The 25,671-nt window shown below is 46.2% G+C and overlaps 1 protein-coding gene across 3 annotated transcripts in view; it reads right to left on the bottom strand.

The window, feature by feature from the left end:
* Positions 1 to 25,671, bottom strand: part of DOP1B (DOP1 leucine zipper like protein B) — a 131,467-nt gene that overhangs the window by 101,008 nt on the left and 4,788 nt on the right. For all 3 annotated transcript variants that reach the window (XM_044284468.1, XM_044284466.1, XM_044284467.1), the window contains exons 3-5: positions 3,369 to 3,550; positions 1,263 to 1,433; positions 18 to 207 (exon numbers count right to left, since the gene is read on the bottom strand). In XM_044284468.1, coding sequence (XP_044140403.1) covers positions 18 to 207; positions 1,263 to 1,433; positions 3,369 to 3,550 — 543 coding nt within the window. The remainder of the gene's footprint in view (positions 1 to 17; positions 208 to 1,262; positions 1,434 to 3,368; positions 3,551 to 25,671) is intronic.

Here is a 25,671-nt window from a genome sequence, read left to right as displayed (position 1 = left end):
ACATTATTCATACTCACGGCCAGCTGCTTGTCGTTCCCCAACATGTAGCCCTGTGCGTTAGCGGAGAGGTCTCTGTTGATGTGATTGACTACAAACAGGGAGGCCGGGAGTCTGATGGAGCTGCTGACCAGGACGCTGCCCCACAGGGAGCTGAAGAAGACCTCCTGTCCGACCACCATGGAAAGCTTCTGGAGTAAAATGTCCGTCCTGAGGAAACACATGTACAAAATAGGAGCTGGACGGCAGACTTTCTAGATGTGAAGCAAGTGGAGTGGAGATGTTTCATTTTTATAATTAGGTCCATCTGATAGTGTGCCAGTCTGGAAAATCTGGGTAACAATCCCCTTTGGGAGTCGTGATGGAAGCCATTTTGGTTACCACCCATCTTTCTCAAAAATGAATCTAACTGAGGCACATCCGGACAGATGATCTTGTAAATCCCTGTAGGGAATCAGTTTTACGAATCACATCTAGAGCTACTCATATGGAAAACCACAATCGAGATACAGCTTCAGTGTATGTATACCAATCAACCATAAATTAAATCCATCCGCCTAATATTGTGTGGTTCCTTCTCGTGCCGTCAAGATAGCTGTGACCTGTCAAGACCTCTGAAGGTGTCCTGGTAACCAAGACATTAGCAGCAGATCCTTTAATTTGTGAGGTTGGGCCTTCACTGATCGGACGGCCATCAATGAGCCTTGGGCACCCACGACCCTGGTTCACCAGTTGTCCTTCCTTTGACCACTTTTTATTGCTTCCAACAAATCAACTTCAAGAACTGACTGTTCAATTACTGCCTAAAATATCTCAGCACTTGGCAGAAGCCACTGCTACAAAAACTCAATATTGTCCTCTTCTCCTGTCCATGATGGCTGATCGATGTAGCTTTTATATGTGGTTTTGCATGCTGTGGTTTTTCCACTCCTGCACCCATTTTCTTATTTCCGCAATGCATTGAAAATAAAATAAAAAAATTAAGCAACTTTTCATACATTTCTGATTAAACGTCCCCTATCCATTTGTATATATGTGTATATCTTCTAGGCAGACATAGGTCTCCATGGAAACAGACTACAATCAAACCATGTGTAGTCTGATCCTGCTTTTGTGCTCTCTTCCTTCTGTCCAATGCTTCTTGCCATTGTACAATCAAAAATTTAGCTTGTGGTCTGTAATAATGAAGGCGCATAGATCTGCACAGGAGCTGTAGGCACAAAACGATAGGAATTTTCTAAAAAAGTTTAAGTTTATACACTTACCTGTCATAAATCTCAGATCCTTCTTCCAGGCCTGGCAGTAATCCAGTTATGAAGGCCTGGAGACTGGGAAGCAGTGACCTCTGAAGAGGTAGGAAGTACGTTTCATAGAGACCCAGGAGCAGCGGCTTCGCAGACATTGCTGCATGTGACAGCAGCGGAAACAGACCCGAGCTGTAAAGAAGCAAGAACACGTACATAATTATATAGATATTACTATACCGGGCTGTAGCAGTAGATGGTATCTTCCAAAGTATCATCAGTATTCAATATTTCCATATACAGGGCTATTAACCCAAGGATATATATCGGCCAGGATCAACATTAGTTTTTCTTCTGGTAAAAACCCCATCCCACCTCTTTCTTCTTGAGTATTCTGAATGGTGTGCAAGTTCTGGTTGCCTAGCAACCACCTGCTTCCAGTCTGGGTGACCACCACGTGTGCACATGTAGCTACATGAATTGATATAATCACTGGAAGTTATACCGGATATATAACAGAATGATTCTCCATGCTACACGTGCTTTCTTTAGACTTTGACAAAGCTCCATTCACACTGCATGTGCCGTGTGCAAGGGCTAGGAGAGGTTAATGTTGTGGGCAATCCAATGTGTCCATCCAATTCTATGGACAAAAAACGTATGCACGTGTATGGGGGAAGTTGGAAAGACAGCTATCAGCCAAACTAGCCAGGTGACAGCTATCTAAAGTATATGGACAGCTGTGCTCTCCCCCTCCTTACAGGTCTCTGGAGGGGGGGGGGGGGGGCTTTCACACGGTGAGCAGCAGACTATGCAGCATCAGTCTGTCTGTAGGAGATCTGTGTAAAAAGAGGCAATATCTCATAGATTGGAGAGAAATAATCAAAACCATAGTCCTTTACATTAGTAATCTCATCCATAGCAAGCCCTAGATGCATCAAAACAAAGGTGCAGCACAGAGTTAGGCCTCTTTCACACGGGCGTCTTATTTTTGGCCCGGATAAGAGGCGGGTGCGTTGTGGGAAAATGCACGATTTTTCCGCGCGAGTGCAAAACAATGTAATGCGTTTTGCACTCGCGTGAGAAAAATCGCGCATGTTTAGTACCCAAACCCGAACTTCTTCACAGAAGTTCGGGCTTGGGATTGATGTTCTGAAGATTGCTATTATTTTCACTTATAACCATGTTATAAGGGAAAATAATAGCATTCTGAATACAGAATGCATAGTATAATAGTGCTGGAGGGGTTAAAAAAATTAACTCACCTTCTCCTCTTGATCGCGTAGTTCCCGGTCTCTTCTTTACTTCTTTAATGATGAGCTGTGGGCTAAATGACCTGTGGTGACGTCAGATCACATGCTCCAATCACATGCTCCATCACCGTGGTGATGGAGCATGTGATCTGACGTCACCACAGGTCCTTTAGCCCACAGCTCATCATTAAAGAAGTAAAGAAGAGACTGGGAACTACGCGATCAAGAGGAGAAGGTGAGTTAATTTTATTTTTTTTAACCCCTCCAGCACTATTATACTATATGCATTCTGTATTCAGAATGCTATTATTTTCCCTTATAACATGGTTATAAGTGAAAATAATAGCAATCTGCAGAACATCAATCCCAAGCCCGAACTTCTGTGAAGAAGTTCGGGTTTGGGTACCAAACATGCGCGATGTTATAAGGGAAAATAATACAGTGAATAGACTGTCACCTAGCAACCATCCGTGAAAAATCGCATCGCATCCGCACTTGCTTGTGGATGCTACGCGATTTTCACGCAACCCCATTCATTTCTATGGGGCCTGCGTTACGTGAAAAACGCAGAATATAGAACATGCTGCGATTTTCACTCAACGCACAAGTGATGCGTGAAAATCACCGCTCATGTGTACAGCCCCATAGAAATGAATGGGTCAGGATTCAGTGCGGGTGCCATACGTTCACCGCACGCATCGCACCCGTCCGGAAAACTCGCCCCGTGTGAAAGGGGCCTTAGGTAGATAACAGAAAATGAAAAATAACTGAACTATGGTGACATCATCTTTTGAGCACTTTCTGTACTTTATAGAAGTTCGGAAAGTCAATTTAAAGCAAAAAAGATTGGCCTGGTCAAGAAAAAATAGCTTACCTGTAAAGGAAAAGGTCTCTGGACAGCCATTTTGTTCCAATGATCTTAAATATGATTTCATAAGTCTCGAGAGCTTTTAAGTGCACCCCACTTGGCAGAGCTGGGTGCAAGCATTGTGCCAGTCTCTTACTAATGATCAGTCTCCTTGGTAATAGGCAGTACTTGAGATTACTCTGCAGAGCCTGAAATAAATTATAATGAAAATAATGTAACTGTACGACAAAGACTCAGTGTGCACCATATGTCCCGAGAGAAGGCTGGTTACATTACAAAGAGGGACAGACACAGGGAGATGCAGTCTGCTTATTTCTTGGATTTAAACAGTACCCGCTCCAATTAATCCCCCTATTTTGTTTAGTTGAGTGACAAGTATGGCCGCCCGCCATCATAGTGTTCACAGGGGTTGTAAACTTGACTTTCTTATGCCACATCAAATTAGAATGTGGCAGATACCATCAAGGTAGGTGTGCATCGGCTTTTATCTATGGACGCCGCTTCAGTTTTATAAACTAATGCACGGAGGTGGGTTATGAACAGATTCGACATGGACTTCCGGTGTAATACGCATTGTGCCATGTGAACATGCCTCTGGTGTCTCCAAAACAATGCATATGATATTTCCATCCGCGCACGGGGAGAGGCAGCTGCGGTGGTGCGGGGACCAGGACCGGCACAGGGAGCAGGGGGGCCAGGTAAGTAAATTCAGTGTGAGGGGCCAGGGCATTTGGGGGACATTTTTTAGTCTCAGATAACCCTGCAGTTTGCAGGGTGTTAAGGTTTCTGTTGCGCTACTAACCCACCGTACCCCCTCCTTCTTCTTCCCCAGATGCTCCTAATACTCCTTTCCCTGTCCCCCGCCTCTTTCGTCCCTTTCTCCTCTTATGGAAAAAATGTTTTTTACATTAAAATTTAACATATTTAAGTACTTTACAATTTCTACATACTTAAAGCCTGCTACTGAGTGACATCCGAATCCCTAAACAGCTGGACAATTTAAGCTGCGTCATTACTAGGCGCTAAAACGGCCATAACCTTTCAATCCAGAACTTGATGAGAATTTAGAAACCCATATACCATGTACATTCTGTGCAAAAGTTTACTGCGGTCACAATCACTGCTGATTCAGGACATCACAGTCATTGTGTAACTTCCCCAAACGGCGCTGGCCTCTCCTATCTCTGCATTTCAAAGGGTTTTCGCAAGGATAGGTCATTAATATTAGATCGGTGAGGGTCCGACACCCGGCACCCCCACCAATCAGCTGTTCCCTGCAGCCTCCGGTGCTGAAACTAGCACTTTAAATGGTACAGAAAGGAAGCACAGCTCCTTCAAAAGCATCCGGGTTACTGCACTTTAGCTTCTATTCACTTTATTTGGAGCTGAGCTGCAATACCCAGCACGACCACTACACTTCGAACAGCGCTGTCTGCTTCCTGTTTCATTCAAGAGCTAGTTCCAGTGGAGGCTGGAGGAAATGGTTGGTTGGTTGGTGGTGGGGGGGGAGCCGGATATCAGACCCTAACTGATCTGTCCAACGATCAGCCATCCCACAATGCAGTCCCCCGAGTGCTGATTGGGTGTCATGGAAATGGGGGGACCTGCCCACCATCTCACTACACCTGTCACATGGTATAACAGGATGAAGGTAAAATCCCTAGGTAATCTGTAAAACAGAAGTATTGTGAAGAAATCCTCAGGTGGGGTCGAGAGGGGTTGGAACTAAAAAAAATAATTAAAAAATACCAAAAAAACTATTTTCACATATAAAAAAAATAATAAAAAATGAACATAACAGGCGTTGCCTCATCCAAAAATCTCAGAAATATTAAAATATCATGTTATTTATCATGAGCGTTAAATGCTGTAAAAAAAAAGAATTGGTTTTTTTTGTGACTTTTCCTCCCCCAATAAATATAATTAAAAATTATCAAAAAGTTGTATGTACCCCAAAATGGTACAAAAAAAAAAAAAAAATACAGCTCATTCTGCAAAAAGAAACATGTCCACACACAGCTCCATTAATGGAAAACTTTAAAAAAGTTACATAACGTTTTAAAGGTTTTTCATTTTTTAAAATAGTAAACCATAAGAAAAATTATATAAATATGTCAAATCACACTGCCATAATCATACTGCCCCTCAGAATAAGGTTAAAGGTGTTTTTCCGAGATATTTTAACTGATGATCTATCCCCTGGAGTCTGACACTCGGTACCTCCGCCGATCAGCTGTTTAAGAAGGCAGGGACACTCAGAGTAGCGTCGCGTCCTACCCACAGCTCTGCCTAGGCTGGTGACGTCACATTAGTCGGCCACATGGCCTAGGCGCTGCTCAGCCCCATAGAAGTGAATAGGGCTGAGCTGTGATACCAAGCACGGCCACTATACAATGTACGGCGCTGTGCTTGGTAAGCTGCGAGAAGACCGCGGCGCTACTGTGAGCACCGGTGCCGTCTCAAACAGCTGATCGGCGGGGGGGGGGGGGGGGGGGGGGGGTTTGGGAGTCGGATTCCCACTAATCAGATACTGATGACATATCCTGAGGATAGGTCTGAGTAAAAGTCTCAGAAAACGTCATTTTTAACGTACTGTGAACTAAGGCCAAAAACAAAGGCAAACTGCATTTTTTTCTAATTCAGCCCCCAAACCACACTTTTTTCAGAGACATATGAAAGGTCTGAGTGCTGAGACCCCTCTTACCACGCTCTCTCCTCGCTGCAGGAGACGGGCTCAATAGGAGTCTATGGTCCCTGAGGAGAAAGAGCGCGATCTAGAAAGCGGTCGGAGTCTCAGCGCTCCATCCCCCACCAATTGAAACTTTTGATATGTCAAAAGTTTTACCAAAACTCAGTGACCCTTTAAAAGAAATAACTGATAAAACAAAAATGTAAAGGAGTCCTCGGCAGTCCTGAGTTATAAGAAGCTATGGATGAGGACATTCACAGGTAAGTAAAGAGAGGGCAAGAGCACAATACCAGACAACAGTGTCGGGGGTGGGGCGCAGCGTGTAACTCCAGCTCATGTAAGCGTGTCGGTGTAATGTAAACAAGTCACGCAGGAGACACCCCGCCTCTGACGGCCAGTACTGACAACCCATGCTACATATCAGAGCAGGAGCCCCGCAGGATGGCATTAGTGGGATCTCTGCCCGCACAACCCCTAGCAGGTACAGATTGCTATGGCGAAATACAGATACAATCGCAAAAACACAAAATGCTATCGCACTCTGCAACCAGCACTCTGCCCTGCGTGCTGGTTGCAGTGTGCGATTGCATTTTGCGTTTGTATCTGTATTTCGCCATAGCAATCTGCACCTGCTAGGGGTTGTGCGGGCTGAATCCCCCATATTTTTTCTTTGTAGTATATATTGGAGGCGTGGCGATCTCCATGCAGTCATGCACACCTGACCAGTTAGTCTGCCCTGGAGGCTGGTTTTAAAGTCAGTATAAAACTGAGTCTGCTTACATAGCACCTACCAGTAGCCATTAGGCTCCAGGAGAAGTATATAGTGGGCTCAGCATGCATGTTGGTACTTGCATCCCTGGATCCGATGAAAGCTGTAATGGCACCGGACGGGGTTAAAAGCAGAGTGTGCTTGGCGTGCATGCTGTACCTGCGCTCCCTGGACTTTGTGTGGCTGTCATGGCCCATAAAAGGTAGGAACTAGTGTTAGGGACCACTCATTAAGGCGACCTTGACGTGGTGAGTGGCTTATTACACTTTGGCCAAAATATACACCAATGCCTTATTCAACATCTAGCATAGAGGCAGGGCAGAGTGCTGGTTGCAGAGTGCGATTGCATTTGTGTTTTTGCATTAGGGGGATCTCTGTTGCCCATAGCAACCAATCACAGCGAAGCTTTCATTTTGTATTCTACTGTGGAAAAATGAAAGCTGCGCTATGATTGGTTGATATGGACAACAAAGACAGGTGCACTTCCAGGCTGGGGCCTTTGTTAATCTGTTGGCCGCTTAGTTTCATAGATCTCCCCAAGAGAAGTGGATAATGGCAGATTACAATAGGGCGACTTGGGCAACCGCACGGAGCCCATGGTCGCCCAAAACATCCATCAATATTCCTGGGAGTTTTTAGGTCAAAACATCTTGGACTTGGGACCTGGATGTTTTGCCCATTGCCCCGCATTTGAATACTGTGGCGGGGTATGGGAGCCCATATTTTTCATTCCCGCTGTTCACTCTCATAGGTCACAAGGCCTGATCAGGCCATAGACTGACGCAGATGGTCCGAAGGCGATTTCATCATTGCCACAACCCACCACCCGGGATGCAGGCAACTCAGGCCACAGGGGTATTACTACTACCGGGGGCTCTTTAGGAATGCCTCAGAGAGGCTTTGTCACTACTGGAGGGGGCACTATGGGTTTATTATTAATACTGAGGCTACTGTGGTCGGCATTTTTAGTGGGCACAATATGGAGGGCACCTCTACTAAAGTGGGTAGTCTCTGGGAGCATATCACTAATGGGGGCAGTGTAGGGGACACTATTACTAATTAGGACTCTCTGGGACAGAATTATAGCTATTGCTGGGACTATCTGTATGGCACTATTTCTGCAGTACAGTGTTTGTGGGGATTGGGGAGCACAGTTGACACAGTATTGGGGGTAGCAGCAGAGTTAAGAGATGGCTGATAGATGTCATCATGGTGGTCTGCTTCAAATGGAGAAGATGAGGAAAGGAAACGTCTGCATCAGAGGAGACACCACTAGATATAAGAGGCATGTAGTGTTGTATTCTCCTGTATGTTTGGTAGTGCTGAATATAATGTCCATATAAACATTAGCACTAGGGTTGCGGGGAGGGTATACTGTGCAGCATACATTTTTGTTTTAACTCATGGGGCTCAGGTTCAAGGAACAGGACCTTTAGGCCACCAAATCTGCCCCTGGCAGCCATCACTACAGGGGGTTTGTGGTATATAGGTTAGGTGCAAATAGCTTCTTTTTATTATTTTTAAAACCACTCTGCACACTTTCAGAAAAAGTTTTCCCTGTTGGACAACCCCTTAAATATTGGGAGATTATCAATATGTCAGCAGTGAGCTCGCCCTGCCAGAATGTTCTCATTTAGGGTCCATTCACACGTCCGTATGTGTTTTGCGGACCGCACATTGCCGGCACTCTCATAGAAAATGCCTTTTCTTGTCCGCAATTGCGGACAAGAATAGGACATGTTCTATTTTTTGGCAGAACGGAAGTGCGGATCCCGAAGTGCGGATCCGCAAATGCGGATGCGGACAGCACATTCCGGCCCCATTGAAAATGAATGGGTCCGCACCTGTTCTGCAAAATTGCGGAACGGATGCAGACCCATATTGCTGACGTGTGAATGGACCCTTAATTCTATGGCGGTGTGAAAGGATAGACTACGGGACACCCTGCTGGCAGAGGCTCACACTTCAGTGGAGTTTTACCGTCGTGCTCACATCTGAACGTACAGGGATCACATAGCAGCGAGAATGTTAAACTAGCAAAAAACAATATAAATTCCTGCATTCCTCATGGAGGCGCTAGATAACACATAACCATACCAGGCTACTGCTGCGATAACAGCGTCTTCTCACTATGTCATACCCACGGGGGTGTAACAGGAGAGACACCGGCTGCCATCTCCCATCTATCTCATATCCCCTAGGCCCAGCCACCAGGGGCACTTGACCCAGGGTCTTTTGGCTTCGGATTTTGAATATAATTGAATAAAATAACATGGCAGTAGCCACTTTTCTAAAAATTATCAAATTGCTGCTGCAGCTGGCATCCGCCATAGTGTCCGATGTGCAAGTGCTGCAAGGGAAGAATGTGCAGATGGGCACAAAAAAAGCCACCACCCTGGTGAACCCTGGTGATCAAGGAGCTGGGGTTTAAAGGGGCTGTCTCATTGATAGTGGATAAGTGATTGATCGTGGGGGTCCTAGCGCTGGGGCCCCCACTGTTCACGAGAACGCGGTCAAGCCTGTGCACTGCTGCTGCATTCAGATCTATGAGGCTGCGCTAGTATTCCGCCATCTCCATCGCATAGAGATGCGAACATTCATGCATGTCTGCAGCTCCATTCAAATAGGAAGAATTGGCCTTTGCTCTCATGAGCAGTAGGGGCCCCAGTAGTCAGACCCCCACCGATCAGACACTTATGGGACAACCCTTTTAAAACATAACTTTTGAACTTTTTTTCCAAGTCTCCTGATGATAGTTCATCAATATCAGATTGGTGACGGTCCTAACACCCAGCACCACCACCAATCAGCTGTACCGTGGGTGGAGGCGGAAGCAAAAGGTTCTGTGCAAAATGTGTCGGCCAAGCTGGGGTACTGCAGCTCGGTTCCCAGTACGCCAGCGCCAGAAACAACGCTGTGGACAGAGCCTTCCATCCACTGTATAGTTTCCCAGAGCTGCCCAAAAAAGCTGATCGGTGAGAGTGGCAGATGTCGGACAAAACATCTGATACTGATAACCTGTCCCGAGAATAGGTCTTTAAAATTCTGGAAAACCTCACAAAAGTAAAAAATACTGCAAAAATGGGGCGGGTCCACAATTCCGTAGGGTAAAATAACCAACCGCACTGACTGGTGCAATGCGGAGGAACACTATACTAGAGTGGGAAATAAATTTGACGGGTACATTGTCACTACCCCTGCACACCTTACTGTGATATACAGAGCACCCAGCCCGAAAAGGATTAATTTGCGCCACAGCCTGTCCCTAATCCGCGAGCGCACGTGCAGCCGCTTCATTCAAACTCTATGGTACTCGCCTATTTCCGGTGGTCCAATACAGATGAATAGAGCGGCAGTAGGTACCCTCACCTGCCTTTCTATTCTAGCAGCAAACATGCCACTCCTATTAAAGTGATCAGTGGGGGTCCCAGCTGTCGGACCCCCACTAATCTAACAGTCATCCCCTACCCAGGGAATACCCCCTTAACCAGGGAAACCTCCATCTGTTGGCCCCGCAATCAACATGGATCACAACACTGAAGAGGTTAGGGATTTTTTTTTAAAGGGGCAGCCCTTTTCTTCACGTACTAACTTTTCTTCACGCAGAAGAAAGGGGCTTGCTGGAGATACACAGTCACAGCGGCTCACCTGTACCGGTGGCTGAGCCTGGTACTGCAGCTCCGTCAAGTCACCAGGCAGTACCAGGCACAACCACAGGTATGGTGCTGTGTAACGGCTGCAGCACCTGACGGAGCACTACAGACCCTCTTTCAACTCCACTCAAAAAAAACAAAGTGGAGACCCACCAATTCTTACAGAGCAGCAGTACTCTGCATAACGCCCAAAGCCCTTCAGCTTCTTTATAACTGCTCTCTCCAGTATTCCCAGCATGCCCTGAAAGACGCAGGTTGGAGACCACCGGTCTACGGTTATGTGTCCTTCACGTCACAGCAGAGTGGGTGAGTAGCGGGTACGACCAGGGTTTTTTGCTGCAGGGTTAGGGCAGTCACCTGAACCTTTGCCCCAGGTGTAGAAAACCTAGCTAGAGGCAAAGTCAAAGAACTCGAGACATGAAACAATTTTACACACCCAGGACCAAAGTGTTCAGATTTTTAGAAAAAAAAAAAATTCTAAGAATTTCATGTGTTTTTTGAGAAAACTGGTTCTAGTGTAAAAGGGGAAGTTTTACTAGGCTACTTTCACACTTGCGGCAGGACAGATCCGACAGGCTGTTCACCCTGTCGGATCCGTCCTGCGGCTATTTCGCCGTGCCCTCGGACCGCCGCTCTGTCCCCATTGACTATAATGGGGACGGGGCGGAGCTCCGGCGCAGCACGGCGGTGCACGGAGAAAGCCGCCGGACTAAAAAGCCTGACATGCAGTAATTTTAGTCCGGCGGGCTTTCTCCGTGCACCGCCGTGCTGCACCGGAGCTCCGCCCCTGTCCCCATTATAGTCAATGGGGACGGAGCGGCGGTCCGGCGGCACGGCGAAATAGCCGCAGGTCGGATCCGACATAGTGAACAGCCTGTCGGATCCGTCCTGCCACAAGTGTGAAAGTACCCTAAAACTTAAATCTTAAAAACATAAAACTTTTTAATGGAACCTGTGCTTTATGACCATCTCACACAGGTCCGTGGCACGTTAAGGGCTTACGGACAAAGAATTGCAATAGGAAAGAAAAATAAGTTTTCCAAAAGTGGAAAAACATAGGAAAAAATCTATATAAATGTGGTAATGGCGTACTCATACTGACCCGCAGAATAAAGTTGTCATGTCACATATACAGGAATCTCTACCTTAGGGTCCTTGCACACGACCGTATGCCCTCCGAGATATATACGCTCTGTGAGCAGGCCATATGTCCCGGAGCGGCATTGATCGTGCACACGGGAGCACACAGCATCATAGATTACAATGATGCTGTGCACGTCGGGCCGCCCACGGGGCTATTGTCCCGCAGTCGTAAGATCATATGAGTGCGAGACAACAGTCCCGCGGGCGACCCGATGTGCACAGTAACCTATGATGCTGTGCGCTCCCGTGCACATGATCAATGCCATTGTGGGACATATGGTTCGCTCACAGACAATATATCTCAGAGGGCATGCGATCGTGTGCAAGGGCCCTTAAATGTACAAAAAAACAAACCCTCATACGGCCATGTCAATGCAGATATGAAAGAAACACTAAAGGCTATGAACACCTTTGGGGGTAATTTTCTTATGTATAAATGAAGGCATTTTACTTATTTGGGGCTAAAAATAATTTTTGCTATTGGTCTTTATTAAAAAATGTCTACAGTTTTTGTTATATAGAGGTTTAATTTCAGTCTATTTGCAGATGGTTACTTTCTTGTTTTCTATGAGTCAGATAAAGGCTCATGTAGAGCTCTCATCTCTGATCTCCTGACCTCAAACACTCGCTACAGCTAAATTAGCTACAATGGCGGTTCACTTTTTGCCACCGTTCCGTGCGAGCAGGCGCCGGCTTCTTGTGGGTTTGAATTGGGCCACTATGTTTAGGGGCGGTTCATGTTGCCACCACTCTGTGTGTCCTAGAGTGGGCTTCTTGTGGGTGTGGATTTGGGCTATTGTGCTTTGTATCTTTCCTCGGTTCAGTACTGCTAGGGTTAACTTTCCCTGCCTCTGCATGTGCAGCTGTGTGCCTTTTCCCTGCTATATTTATTCTGAGTTGTGTGTCCTGCCCAAATTTCTGTTTGGATATGTTTAGGTCCTGTCGGTCTGAAGTCTGACCTAGTTCCGTCTGTCATTACCCTGTGTCTGTTCCACCGATTTGTCTGTCCGATTAGTATGGACTCTGTTTGCCTGACCTTGTCTGGTTCAGTCTTTGTTTGCCATGTACTCTGCCAGCCTTTTCTATGCCTGGTTCTGTCTGTGTGCTTTGTCTGTGCCTCTGATGCGTTGCGCTGAATTCTCTGACCTCTGTGAGTCCGCTGCCAACTACACTGGGACTCTGCCAAGAGGTAGTGGCCTGGTGGCTCCCCTGCAGCGAAGACCAAATCCATTTAGAGAGGTTAAAGGATGAAACCCAGGGGGCCGCCAGTCAAACCGGTTGGCACAGTGGTTCTACAACAATTGTCTGTACAAAATTGTTATCAAACTGATAAGAATATGGCTTAAATGAGTGTTCATGAGGTCAGTAGATCAGAGCTCTACGGGAGCAGTCATCTGACAGGACTCAGAGTAAACAGTAAATTTAACCCCTGTATCACAAAAACTGCTTAAAATTTTCAATAAAGGCTAATTGCAAAAATTTTTTCCAGGATCATTATAGTTTTTAACACATATGCTCAAGTAGTTGTTTACTTCATGTTTTTTTTTCTTTTTCTTTTTCAATTTAGACTCTCCTGACCCATCACCATGTACTCCAACCCCTCTGGTTTGTTGTCATCCTGTATGTGGCACTTCCTGTTCCTGTATCCAACCAAACCCACAATGCACTTCTCCTTCCTCTGCCACAGCTCCAGCACCGCCCCTAACAATGCCCAGCTAGTTTATAACTCCTCCCACCCAACTAGTTACATAAACACTCCCCTATCACTTCCCCGCCCATGGACATGACATCACAGGAAATAAGAAGGAGCTGCATGGACATGGGGTCATGTGACCACAGCCCAGAACAGGAGACAGGAGCAATAAAGGGAAAACAAATACATTACAAAATTACAGCAACCTTCATAAAGCATTATTTTAAAGGATATTAATTTAACCCAGAAAACTCTTCTAAGTACTAAACTAGGCCACATCCTTAACAGGTTACAGAGGTTTTCAGGTTTCTAGATACTGAGGGCCTATACTCAGGGTAGGTCATCAATATCAGATCTATGGGGGTTTGACACCCAGCAGCCCACCAATCAACTGTTTTCGGCAATCTGTGGCACTGGAAACAACATAGTAGATGGATTCGGAAGCAGAAGACTCCGCCCACAGCGCAGTGGTTGTACTGGGGTACTGCAGCTTATCCCCCAATCACTCCAATGCAGAGCTTTCTGCTTCTGGCTGCCCAAAACAGCCGATCAGTGGGGGTGCCGGGAGTTGGACCCCAACAATCTGATATTGATGACCTATCCTGAGCATTTGCCCTGTGACTCTATTCAAATAAATGTAATGGGGGTCATTTACTAAAGCCGGCGTTAGATTCCCCTCTGTTGCCGTAAGATTTAGCTAATTTATGATGAGACCTTGTAAATTTGTTGGGGTCGGAGTCCCATCCCCGGCAGGACTCCTGACACGCCCCTGCCCAAAAGGGAATAAAACTGGCCGTGCCAATAAACACTATCGCACAGGCAGTCAAAAAAGGGACCTGCAACTATTTTCACGACTAAAATAGTCATAAGACCCTTAATGAATGACCCCCATTGCTTGCATGCTGAAAATGTATCCAGTCTTACAATCCTCGTGGGTTTTCAAGATCCCTGCTTGCTATCCTTCAGCTGTTATTTACCTCCAGGGCATACAAACCTGTCCTGGTCATGTGATGGACACACGTGTGCTCAGCTCATTACAGGACAGCTGCCAGAGCTGTGCACCCATGTGCCCTTCACGTGATCAGGGCAGGTTTATAACCCTTGGAAGTAAACAACAAAATGACAGCAAGCAGAGTAACTGATACAGAAAGAACAGAAAAGAACTAGAAAATTGTAGCATATTTCATTGTACACACAAAGTAATATTTGCTTGCTGAAACCGGAGTGCCCCTTTATATGGATAGCTGGATTTTCACAGCTCGTATGGCCTGATACATTGGGAATGCCGTCCTGCGACAGCTGCTGCATTATTATTATTACAAGCGCCTTCCACATCCTGTTGGACAATGTTTGCTCTTTCTGCCTCCGACACACCCGAGATCATTGTGCAGCCAAGATCCAAACAATCAGGAACTAAACAATACAAGGAGAAGGCAGAGTCCTGCACGCCACAACTCTGCAGAGCATCGCAGGGGACCTGCAACCAAGATTTGCCTTTTGGCCCCTTTAGCACCTTAAAGGGGTTGTCCCACGAAAAATATTCTCCAGTTTTCAAACCAGCATCTGGGTCTGAATTCTTTTGTAACTGCATGTAATTAAAAATTTTGCATAGCCACTGAGTTATTCAATAGAATGTATCTGTACAGCGCCACCTGCTGTTAGTTTTTTCTTATTTCTTTGTCCTGCTCACTGAGATGGTCGCAAATGCTCAATTTCATCCTTCAACTGCCTCCTGAGCTGTGATAGGGAGAGCTGAGACACGCCCCCTGAGCTGTGATAGGGAGAGCTGAGACACACCCCTTGCAGCAGAGAAGACACTCCCCTTGAGCTGTCAGCTTGATATAAATCTAGCAGAGCAATGAATAGGGAGATCTCTGGATCCATGTGAGGTACCGGGCTGGTTCTAGCTTTGTTAGAAAGAGATTGTCATGTACTAATTGTCTAATTTTCATTTTTTACATTAGTTGTGGGATAACCCCTTTAAGGACACAGACAATTTTCAGTTTTTGGGTTTTAATTTTTTTCCCTCCCCGCCTTCCAAGACCCATAACTTGTTTACTTTTCCACTCACACAGCCTTATAAGGGGCTAGTTTTTTGTTGCAGGACAATTTGTATGGTTTTATTGACACTGTTTAAATTTACTATATCTTGTGTAGAAAGACAGGAAAAAAATATATTTGTCAAATGACATAATTAAAAAACAAAGCATATTCTATGTGGTTATTCAAGTTTTTGTTTTTATGGTGTTCATCATAGGCTAAAAGTGACACAACAAGCTTATTCTACAGGTCAGTACGATTATGGTGATACTAAATATGTCTAGTTTGTATTAGGTTTTACTACTTTAACAAAATTAAAAACCTTTGACAAAAAAATAAAAAATTTGATCTGAATTGCCATATTCGCGTGCCCATAAGTTTTGAATGTTTCTGTCTACAGAGCCGTGTGAGGGCTGTTTTTTTTGCCAGGTGAGCTGCAGTTCTTATTGGTACCATATTGGGGGGTACATATGACTTTTTGATCAATTCCACCAATTTTTTAAATTACATTTTTGGGAGGGGCAAAGTGACCAAAAAATAGCGAATTACACGTTTAGATTTTATTTTCTGTTACAGCGCAGGAAATTTTTATTCCCCCCTGTATTTTTTATTCCAAAATAAGGTGATAGTACTATTGCAGTTTATGGTACAAGTGATCTAAAAATCATATGTACAAGTCCTCTAAGGGCTCCTTCACACTTGCGGCAGGACGGATCCGGCAGGCTGGTCTCCCTGTCGGATCCGTCCTTCCGCTGTTTCGCCAAGCCGCCGCTCCGTCCCCATTGACTATAATGGGGACGGGGGCTGAGCTCCGGCGCAGCACGGCGGTGCACATCGAAAGCCGCCCGACTAAAAATTCCTGCATGTCCGACTTTTAAGTCAATGGGGACGGAGCGGCGGTCCGGCGAAACAACGGAAGGACGGATCCGACAGGGAGACCAGCCTGCCGGATCCGTCCTGCCGCAAGTGTGAAGGAGCCCTTAGAGGACTTGTACATATGATTTTTACATCACTTGTACCATAAACTGCAATAGTACTATCACCTTATTTTGGATTTTCACAGGCTGCCTGTCAGGCCGTGCCTCTGGCTGAGCTCAACAGGCAGCTCGCTACAACAGGCCTGGCGGCCTTCACACAGTGTCACGCTATCACAGCAATCAATCGGAGCCCCCTCTGTCTGTCTAACCACTCAGATGCCATAGTCACTGTAGACCACGGCATCTAAAGAGTTAAATTACCAGTATCGGAGTTAGCGCTGATCTCGTCATTGCGGCCAGTGCCGGTTGTATTATACAGCCGCTAGATCCCACTAGATACCGCTCATGCCCCTCTAATGTAAAGGGGGGAGAAGAGGTTAAAGACGACTTTTCTGTCGCTAGTCTGAATAACAGGCACATAACAGGTAGTATTTAGTGTTAGGTTCCAGTCTTCCAGAGATCGCCTTGACGTGTGGCAGACGGGCTCAAATAATTTTGTACAAAATGTATTTGCCAAGCATCTCTAATTAATAAGAATAGCATTAGCAATTATACAATAATTATAATGCATTTTTGTACTTTATTTGCTTTGCAGAGAGCTGTTGCATTGTATGTTTTGTTCTATGTAGTCTGAATAAACCCTTTAAGGGGTTGTTTCACTTCAGCAAATGGCATTTATCATACAGAGAAAGTTACTACAAGCCACTTACGAATGTATTGTGATTGTCCATATTGCTTCCTTTGCTGGCTTGGCTCATTTTTCAATCACATTATACACTGCTCGCTACCAGGGGTCACGACCACCCTATAATCCAGCAGGGGTGGTCGTGCTTGCACACTATAGGAAAAAGCGCTGGCCTCTCTGGTGGCCATGGGAGCACACCTTGGCACGTATCTGCGCTGCAGCGATGGCCATAACCCCTGTATACGAGCAGTGTATAATGTGATGGAAAAAGGAATCCAGCCAGCAAAGGAGGCGATATGGACAATCCCAATACATTAGTAAGTGCCTTGTATTAACTTTATTTACATGATAAATGCTATCTGCTGAAGTAAGACAACCACTTTAAAGGGGTTGTCTCATCACAGACAATGGGGGCACATTGCCCATTGTCTTATAGGTGCGGGTCCCACTGCTTGGACCCGCACCTATATTGGGAACAGAGTCCCGCAAGGTGGTGGCTGGAGGAGTCTGGTCCGGTCACAACCAAGTGCTCTCCCCGTAGTAGTGAAAGGGAGCGCACCGCGCATGACCGGCCGCCTCTCCCATTCACTTCTAGGGGCCAGGGCTCGGCTATTTTCGGTGGCCCCGCATACGAAGTGCGCCCTCCAACACTTTCGGGGCTCCGTTCTGAATATAGGTGTGGGTCCCAGCGGTGGGACCCGCACCTATAAGACAATGGGAGCATATCCTAGCGATGTGCCCCCATTGTCCATGATGAGACAACCCCTTTAAGGAATCGTGCAGTACAGAATGTAAAAAATACTATTTGCCATTATTTTGGGATTCCATTTTTGAGACGTTCACTCTGCAGTAAAAATTATATGATAATTTTATCCTACGGGTCGGTGTTATTACCTGTCCACTGGTGATAAAAAGTAATATTTCAGTGGGGGAAGGGGGGGGATGTCAAACTGCTGGGACCCTTATCAATCTCTAGGACAGGGGAGCCAGGTCTCCTCAGTGCAGTCTAAAAGGTTTATCCCATAAAAATATTCCTGTGCAATGAACGGGGCATTTCAAATGAGGAACTATTACAATACAAATGCTAAAACAATATCACAAGATATTTTATGTACATTACATTTTCTCTCTAGCAGCGCCCCCTGCTGTTTATGCCTCTCGTCCACCTTCTCCTGCATTCAGAGGTGGACTGACATGCTCAGTAGCTTCTCTTTTCCGTTCCTCCTCTCAGTGTCAGAGTAGTGATCTCATAGTGAAGCGGCCCAGACACCTTTCAATTATTCATCCCGACTTCTAAGTCCATAGAAGTATATAGCTCTATCTCTCTCTAGACAGCGGAGAAGGGAAATACATACCATATGTATGTCTAGGGGTATATGTGAGGGACTATCTTGTACGTAAGGAAGGAAGGGGTTAAAAAGAGCTCAGTGAAGTGTGCGTCCTGGGAGTTGCAGGTGCTTGGTGAGCTGCTGCCCTCCCACAGAAAGGGAAGAAAACCCTCCAGATCAAGTGAGTGAAAAAGCAGAAAAGGTGAAAATGGCACCGGAGATCAGCGGGGTTTTTTGCACTGTAAATCATGGCGTGCACTACTGCCGATATTATTTGTTGTGGTATGGGCCTTTAAAAATAGAGCAGTGGTTGTATATAACACTGGAGGAAAGCGCCAAAGAAGATCAGGAACATTACTGTCCACCTGCATAGACCTGTAATACACTCAGGCGAAAGGAGCCAAACACACAGAATCTAATGCCTGAATTTACATTAAAAAAATACTTCCTGTCATCTATGATTACCAATAAAGAAATTATAGCGCCACTCTTGTCCACAGGATGTTTTTGGTACTGCAGTTTCTGTGACTTTCACGAAGCTTGCACAAATCCATGCACATGCGACAATCTCATCTTAGATGTAAGGAGCCGATTCCGTTTTTGAAAAATCTGCCAAGTGTGAACATGACCTTAGGGCCTCATGCACACGACCGTTGTTGTGTTCCGTTCCGCAAAATGGGGTTCCGTTGTTCCGTGATCCGTTTCTGTTTTCGTGTGTCTTGCCTTAATTTTGGAGGACCACCAAACATAAAGGAATGTAAAAAAAAAGTCTAAGACAGGTTTGCTATGGAAATGATAGGAAAAAAACTGACGCGGGCGACAATCTTGTGTGCCTCCACGTTTTTTAGCGATCCTATTGACTTGAATGGGTCCGCGAACCGTTTTCCGCGAAAATAATAGGACAGGTTATATTTTTTTGACGGACTGGAACCACGGATCACGGACGCGGATGGCAAACGGTGCATTAGCCGAGTTTTCAACGGACCCATTGAAAATCAATGGGTCCGCAGAAAATCACGAAAAACGGCGCAACGGACACGGAATAAAACAACGGTCGTGTGCATGAGGCCTAAAGGTGTTGTCCAGGATTTCTTCTAAAGGGGTTGGGCAGCTTGTTCATATTGATGACCTGTGGGAAATCTGTCATTAAGTCTTCAGTTTCCCTACAGCGCCACCACAGGTGAAATTAAGGATTACACTGTAATCAATGGGTTGACGATATAATACATGCACAACTCAGGACCAGAGCAAGTGGCGCGCTTTGCAGACGTTCTCCATTCTGGATACCAGATAAGGATCCAATATGGAATGGATTTTGAAAACCTGACCACCTCTTTACCCCAGGCATCTCCTCTAGTGCACTGATGCTGGGTCACTTTAGAAGGAATGGATATATATATCAAATAGCAAAAGAAGCAGCAGCACAGTCAGACCAAAGCAGAAGTAGGGTCCAAAATACCCCGGGACGACCGGCATACACACCCACTGATGAATATCTCCCAAAAATGAGGCCGCACTCCAAAATGGTGAAAAAATGGTGACCCAATTTATTCCCAAGGCAACGTTTCAGCCCACACAATGAGGCCTTTCTGTGGGCTGACAAAGGCCTCATTGTGTGGGCTGAAACGTTGCCTTGGGAATAAATTGGGTCACCATTTTTTCACCATTTTGGAGTGCTGCCTCATTTTTTTGGAGATATATATAAACTGAATTCTTACGCGTTTCAGACCTTGAAACCCTCAATCAATATCTACGACTAGGAGACTTCTGGTCTAAAATAATTTGCTGCAGATACGGGTCATGTTTACGACTGCTGAACTTCTATAAATAATTCATTATCTTGCATTTAGAGCAGCGCTAGATAATAAGTGCTCTGGACAAAGGGCCGTCTGTCAAAAAACACGTATGCAATTGTTATGCAGATGCTTGTCATTTATAGGAAAGCCAAACGCCCCTAACAGATCCCCGATTTTATTTGAAAACAAGTGCTGGACCTTCAATTATTATTAGTTACCTGTGAATTCACACAGAAGAACCGATCTTAAAGGACATGTCCAGATTTCCATATCATTTCATAATTTATAATATTGCACATACATTACTTATCCTGTACTGATCCTGAGTTACATCCTGTATTATACTCCAGAGCTGCACTCACTATTCTGCTGGTGCAGTCACTGTGTACATACATTACTTATCCTGTACTGATCCTGAGTTACATCCTGTATTATACTCCAGAGCTGCACTCACTATTCTGCTGGTGGAGTCACTGTGTATATACATTACTTATCCTGTACTGATCCTGAGTTACATCCTGTATTATACTCCAGAGCTGCACTCACTATTCTGCTGGTGGAGTCACTGTGTACATACATTACATTACTTATCCTGTACCGATCCTGAGTTCCATCCTGTATTATACTCCAGAGCTGCACTCACTATTCTGCTGGTGGAGTCACTGTGTACATACATTACATTACTTATCCTGTACCGATCCTGAGTTCCATCCTGTATTATACTCCAGAGCTGCACTCACTATTCTGCTGGTGCAGTCACTGTGTACATACATTACATTACTTATCCTGTACCGATCCAGAGTTACATCCTGTATTATACTCCAGAGCTGCACTCACTATACTGCTGGTGGAGTCACTGTGTACATACATTACATTACTTATCCTGTACTGATCCTGAGTTACATCCTGTATTATACTCCAGAGCTGCACTCACTATTCTGCTGGTGCAGTCACTGTGTACATACATTACATTACTTATCCTGTACTGATCCTGAGTTACATCCTGTATTATACTCCAGAGCTGCACTCACTATTCTGCTGGTGGGGTCACTGTGTACATACATTACATTACTTATCCTGTACTGATCCTGAGTTACATCCTGTATTATACTCCAGAGCTGCACTCACTATTCTGCTGGTGCAGTCACTGTGTACATACATTACATTACTTATCCTGTACTGATCCAGAGTTACATCCTGTATTATACTCCAGTACTGCAGGGGTTCTCCGCGAGGTCTATATAAATGGCCGCTGATGCGTCGGTTCCTTATGGAACAGCACAGTAAAACTTCACAGAGGGATGAACCACTACACCCTTCCTCTCAGTACTGGAAGACAAGGACACGCCCTGCATTTGGTAGCAGAACATTAAAGTGGTTTTCCTGGTCAATAAAACTGAAGGATGAGCCATTAATATGTGACCAGTAATATGTGGGGCTGCAACGGTCCGACAGGCCCCGTCATTGTGTACCGTACACTGTGCAGTGCCCGTGCCTGGTATTGCAGCTTTTTTTGCATGGGACTGAGCTGCAGTACCGGGCACAGCCACTACAAAATGTATGGAGTTGTGGGAGGGCCATGGTATCGCTGTGGTGGGGGTCCTGGCCTATCCTAAGGATATTCTCAAACCACAAAACACGCAAATTATCCCAATACAGGGTCTCAGGGGGTGGGGCATGACACAAGGATTCGTTGTGTTCTTTCAATGCCTGTGTCATGCTCCGCCCCCTCAGACCTTGCACTAGAACAACACAGTATAAAGTGTGTTCCTTAAAGGGGTCATCCAAGACTGAATAAACCGCCCCCCTTCTCCCCCCCCTACAATGCCTGGACCCGCAACACTGAGCATACTTACCTGGTCCGCGATGCCAGTTTCCTTTCAGATCCATCTGCGTCCGTCTTCGCATCATCTGTTGACAGGGGGGGGGGGGTGCAGCCAATAGCAGGCCAAGGCGGTGCAAGGGGGAGGCAGGTCACCACGACGGCACCCACCTCCCCATTGACGGAAGATGTGAAGACGGCTTCTCGGCTTCTGGAAGAAAACAGTCATCATGGACCAGGCGAGTATGCTCAGTGTTGCGGGTCCGGAAATTGTGGGGGAGGGGGGCGTTATTCAGTCTTGGATAGACCCTTTACTTTTACTTTTGCAAAACACATAGTAAATAGAAAGAAGACTCGCTGGGTCCGCGGTCTGAGGTTTAACATAGGACTGCAGGCAAAACTGGCACAATCTTCTAAGTGACAAAGTCAGCTCTGCTACATCAACAGCAAATGATACCGCTTACACTGAGGATGCCATGTACCAGTTCACACGCAAGCTCACAATGACACATCTCGGACGCACCGGGCATCAATCAGCCGTGCAGTGGGAACCGGCCGCTCCCTGCCCCGTCACTGGTGCATTCATGCAGAGCCGGGAGCATCAATCTCTTTCTAGAAGCCCGCACAAATGAGCGCTGAATCGGCGTGTGAAAAAGTCCTTGAGGCCATGTTTAGCTGCGCCCGTCACCGGATCTGCCATCTGAGAGGATGCATGCTGGCGTCACGGGTGGCCCTCTTACGCTAGATCTAAGGCTCTGTTCACACTTGGTTTTTTGGAGTTGATTTTGGCGCGTTTCCGCTTCAAAATCAGCGCCAAAAAAACTCATCAAAACAGCCTCCCGTTCATTTTAATGATTTTTATTTTCTACGTGCCAAGAAGCAGCACGACCTATTTTGGGTCAGAATCCAGGCTGAATCTCCCTCCGAATTGAATGGGAAGAGTAAAAAATCTGCTCCCTACGTGTCCGTGCTTTTTTTTTTTTTTGCACAGATTCACACTAAAAACCACAAGCTGAAAATGCATTGGGAAAATTCTTTTAAAAAGCAGGAAAAAAAAAACACATAAAATGCTCCAAAATGTGCAGATTCCGCGCCGAATTTTGTAGGCGGGTTTTCAAAATCCACCGTGTGCACAGAACTTTAGGGTCTACACATCTGGATCCGTGGATGCGCAAAACACGTTGCGGACGTGTGAATAAAGCCTAAGTGTCCGTTCACACGTCTGCAAAAGGGGTCCGCATCCATTCCGCACTTCCGCATCCACAATTCAGTTTCCGCAAAAAAGTAGAACATGTCCAATTCTTGTCCGCAATTGCGGACAAGATTAGGCCTTTTCTATTATAGTGCCGGCGATGTGCGGTCCACAAAACACATACAGATGTGTGAATGAAGCCTTAAGGGGCGTTCATACGATAGACATTTATGGTGTATCTTTAGGATGGGTCATAAATACCTGCTAGGTTGGTGGTCTCCCCTCTGACACCACTGTTTCCATAGGGGCTCATGCACACGGCCCGTTCCATGCATTGGGGACCGCAATTTGCGATCCCCAATGCACGGGCAACATCAGTGCGGCTGTTGCAACGGATCCAGACCCATTCAACTTGAACGGGTCCGTAATCCGTCCGCACTGCAAAACAAATAGAACAAGTTTTATTATTTTTGCAGTGCGGAGGCACGGAGAGAAATCCCACAGAAACACTCCACACTGCTTCCGTGGGGTTCCGTGCCTCCGTTCCGCACTGCACCTTCCAGATTGCAGACCCATTCAAGTGAACGGGTCCACATCCGTGATGCGGTGCTAAAACGGCCGGGACCCATATATTGCGGACCCGCTGTTTGTGACTTTATGACATGTTTACATTACGTGTGTCCACGGTCGGAATTTACTAATTTGAATACTTTTCCCAGGGAGCACCGCCTGCAAGACTCCTCTCCACCAGTAGGACTAATACCCCCCCCGATAGACGCTGTCCTAAAATATCGTCACTCCCGATCCTCACTATACTAATAATTTCTCTGCCGATTGGTTCAAAAGGATCACATGACCAGTGACCACTGCCGCTTTGCGGTGCAATTTATGGTCCTCCATTCCGGAGTTCAGTGATGCGAGGGCCATGTAGTGGGCATCTTCTATAGGTGCACAGAGCATAAAGAGTTACGTGACAAATTCAGCTCTGCTACATAGATCTGTGTTCACACAAAGGCTCAGGGGCTTCCCCGAGTGAGTGAAGGCGGTCCGAAGACGGAGAGCGCAGGACAGGAGGCTGGAAACACAAACAGCAGCGACCAGGAAGTCACCGCCGTCTAACAGGATCCTGACATTTCCACGCATTTCTAGTGTAAGATGTCTTCTGGAGTACTACAACCACCAACATTTATTACTACAGAGTACCAGACAGCTGCAGGGGGAACTGCGCCAATGGTTTATCCTGGCTTAGGCCTCCTGCACACGAACGTGTGCTTCCCGTTGCCGTATTGCGGACCGCATTTGCGGATCCGCAATACACGGGCACCGTTCCGTGTGCATTCCGCATCACTGATGCGGACCCATTTACTTCAATGGGTCTGCAAATCCGGATATGTGGAACGGTGCGGAATGGAAGCACGGAACGGAACCCTGCGGAAGCACTATAGAGTGCTTCTGTGGGGTTTCGTCCCGTACTTCCGTTCGGCAAAGAGATAGAACATGTCCTATCTTTTTGCGGAATGGCCGGATCGCGGACCCATTAAAGTGAATGGATCCGCGATCCGCTGCGGCTGCCCCACGGTCAGTGTTCGTGTTCGTGTATTGCGGCCTGCATTTTGCGAGCCGCAGCACGGCCACGGGGCGCACACGTTCGTGTGCAAGAGGCCTAAAAGGAAGCATTCTGCAAAACTTAATCCTTACATAATCAGCAGTTCTGCTGCTTTATTATATTCTGTATTCCAGTTCCTCTGCTTGCAGTCGGTGAATGAGAACATTCATGTTTAAAGGGGTTGTCTCATCTAAGAAATCAATGGCGTATCGCTAGGATATGCCATCAATGTCAGATAGGTGCGGGTCCCACCTCTGAGACCCCTGAAGTGAAAGAAACACCTCTCCATTCACCGCTATGGGACTGTGCGAAATAGCCGATCCAGCGCTCGGCTATTTGCGGAACTCCCGTAGCAACGAAGGGAGGCTGCGCGGTGTGCTTTCATTCACTTCACGTGTCTCAACGCACCTATCCGACATTGATGGCATATCCTAGCGATACGCCATACGTGTCCCAGATGGGGTATCCCCTTTAAATCCAAAAAGCTGCAAACCTGTATAGAGTTCCTTCTAACAGCTCAGAGTTTGTTACAATTGCATCCAGCCTTGACGGTCCTCCCAGACTGACACACTGTAGCAAACCATCAGGACGGGAGATACATTTGTGCTACTAAGGCGTCCAGACTGGATACAATTGTAACGAAACCCCCACAGGTTTTTGGTTTCTGGATGTCAGCAAGAATATTCCTATTCACTGACAGCAAGCAGAGGTCTTGAACACGGTGGAAAATTTAAACAAAGTATATTCGAAAGTCGCAGATTTGCAGGCCAAAGCACGGCCACGGGGCGCACACGTTCGTGCGCAGGAGGCCTTAAGAGAAGAAGAGATAATTGCCTGACAAAATCCATCGTGCCTAGTGGGGTCTAATGGCGCCCGTACAAAGTATAAAAAAAAATAGCGCCTATGGAGCAAAGTG

The sequence above is a fragment of the Bufo gargarizans genome, chromosome 3 (genome assembly GCF_014858855.1).
Source record: "Bufo gargarizans isolate SCDJY-AF-19 chromosome 3, ASM1485885v1, whole genome shotgun sequence".
Taxonomy (NCBI): Eukaryota; Metazoa; Chordata; class Amphibia; order Anura; family Bufonidae; genus Bufo; species Bufo gargarizans.
This window is presented reverse-complemented; position numbering and strand designations above follow the sequence as displayed.